The sequence below is a fragment of the Colobus angolensis genome, unplaced genomic scaffold (assembly GCF_000951035.1).
Source record: "Colobus angolensis palliatus isolate OR3802 unplaced genomic scaffold, Cang.pa_1.0 Scaffold25, whole genome shotgun sequence".
NCBI lineage: Eukaryota > Metazoa > Chordata > Mammalia > Primates > Cercopithecidae > Colobus > Colobus angolensis.
In genome coordinates, this window is record NW_012115710.1 from 5365391 (window position 1) to 5367013 (window position 1623).

Below are 1623 nucleotides of genomic sequence, written 5' to 3' on the forward strand. Positions count from 1 at the left end.
GGAGGCTGAGGCAGGAGAATCGCTTGAACCCGGGAGGCGGAGTTTGCAGTGAGCCAAGATCACGCCACTGCACTCCAGCCTGGGTGACAGAGCGAGACTCCATCTTAAAAAAAAAGAGAAGAGAGGAGAAGAAGAGGCTCAGTGGGAAGCCAGGACCCTAGGACCACGTGCGGGGAAGTGTAAAGGGGATTGTATGGGGTAAGGGAGACGAAACAGATCCCATGTCTTCCCTCAGACGCTCACACATGCTCATTCTCATCCTCCTCTCAAACTCTTTATTATCTCAAGTAAGAAAAATAAAAAAATAAATAAGATAAATAACCTAATAAATAAAGAGGAGAAGTCATAGTAAACAGCCTCTGGCTTCAGGAAGCGTAGCTGGGGCTTCGGCCCTGGGATGGTCCCACCATGCTCAGAGGGTCCGAGGAGCCCACATCGGGGGGCTGGGGGGCAAGGATTCCTGGCGGCTCTGGGGGTGCGGGGGGCAGGCCTCGTAGTGGCAGGAAGCGAGCTGGTCCTCCGGACGCAGGGTCCCGGTGTGGGGACTTGTTTCCCGGCAGGTGCAGTGGGAGGCCGTGGGCCTCAGACTGGTAAACATTGTATCCGTTCTCAAGAAGCAGCTCCCGGAAGCTGCAGGCCTCAGGGTCAAAGTGGAGCTAGGGGACAAAAACAGGATCAGAGACAGGGTCCCTCTATGTTTTCCTGCTGTAGGACCCAGGATCCAGGCCCTAGCCCTGCCTCCCTCAGACCCAGGAGTCCAGGCCCCCAGTCTCTCCTCCCTCAGACCCAGAGGCCCAGGCCCCCAGCACCTCCTCCCTGAGACCCAGGGGTTCAGGCCCCAGTCTCTCCTCTAGGAAACAAAACAGCGAAGGCAGTTTTCATTTTTACCCCAGGCCTTCCAGTTCAGACTTCACAGAGAACATTCCAGCCCTTGGAGGAGCTGTCAATGTTCTCTAAGGCCAGGCGGGGGGTCTCCCTAGCGCTCAAGGTCCTGGTCACTTTACTGGCCATGGCTTCCCTGAGTGTCCCTGTGCCCAGCATGAGCCGTGCACACAGGGGCCGTGTGGGCAGGTGCAGGGGTTACTGAGTCACGAGACTCCCAATAACCCGAGTCTCAGGTCACTCCAGCATCCACACATCACATGATTGAGGTCAGTGGTGCCTCGGCCTGGGCCTCAGTTTCCTCATCTTGCAAACATTGATGTCAACAACTTCAACCTCCAAAGGTTGCAGTTGGGGGTGTGCAGAGCAAATAGAATCAAGTCTGGCTCCAGGGAGGAGGATGAGCAAGACCCCAGGCTATGAGGACGACAGATAGGAGGAGCATGGTGGGTGGTGAGGAGGGTCCGGGAAACTCACCGATCCATACAGGGCCCCATCTGGCTTCTGGCACAGGAACCTGGAGGTCTTGACTCCCAAGATTTGAATAACTCCTGGCTTCAAGGCTTTCAGCTGCAGGAGACCTAAGGGGAGAAAGCGGTAAGGTGCTTAGAGGATCCCTCCCACCCAGCTCTGTCCCAGCCCCGGGAGTCCAAGCCCACCCCTCCTCCTCCCTCAGACCCAGGAGGAGTCCAGGCCGAAGCCCCTTCCTCCCTCAGACCCAGGAGTCCAGACCTCCAGCCC

The 1623-nt window shown here is 57.2% G+C and overlaps 1 protein-coding gene across 1 annotated transcript in view; it reads right to left on the reverse strand.

Moving 5' to 3' along the window:
- Positions 1-260: 260 nt before the first annotated feature.
- FGF21 (fibroblast growth factor 21) overlaps positions 261-1623 on the reverse strand; it is a 2360-nt gene continuing 997 nt past the window's right edge. Inside the window, exons 2-3 of the mRNA XM_011946441.1 lie at positions 1360-1463; positions 261-656 (exon numbers count right to left, since the gene is read on the reverse strand). Of these exons, the coding sequence (XP_011801831.1) occupies positions 366-656; positions 1360-1463 (395 nt within the window). The 3' untranslated portion in view covers positions 261-365. The remainder of the gene's footprint in view (positions 657-1359; positions 1464-1623) is intronic.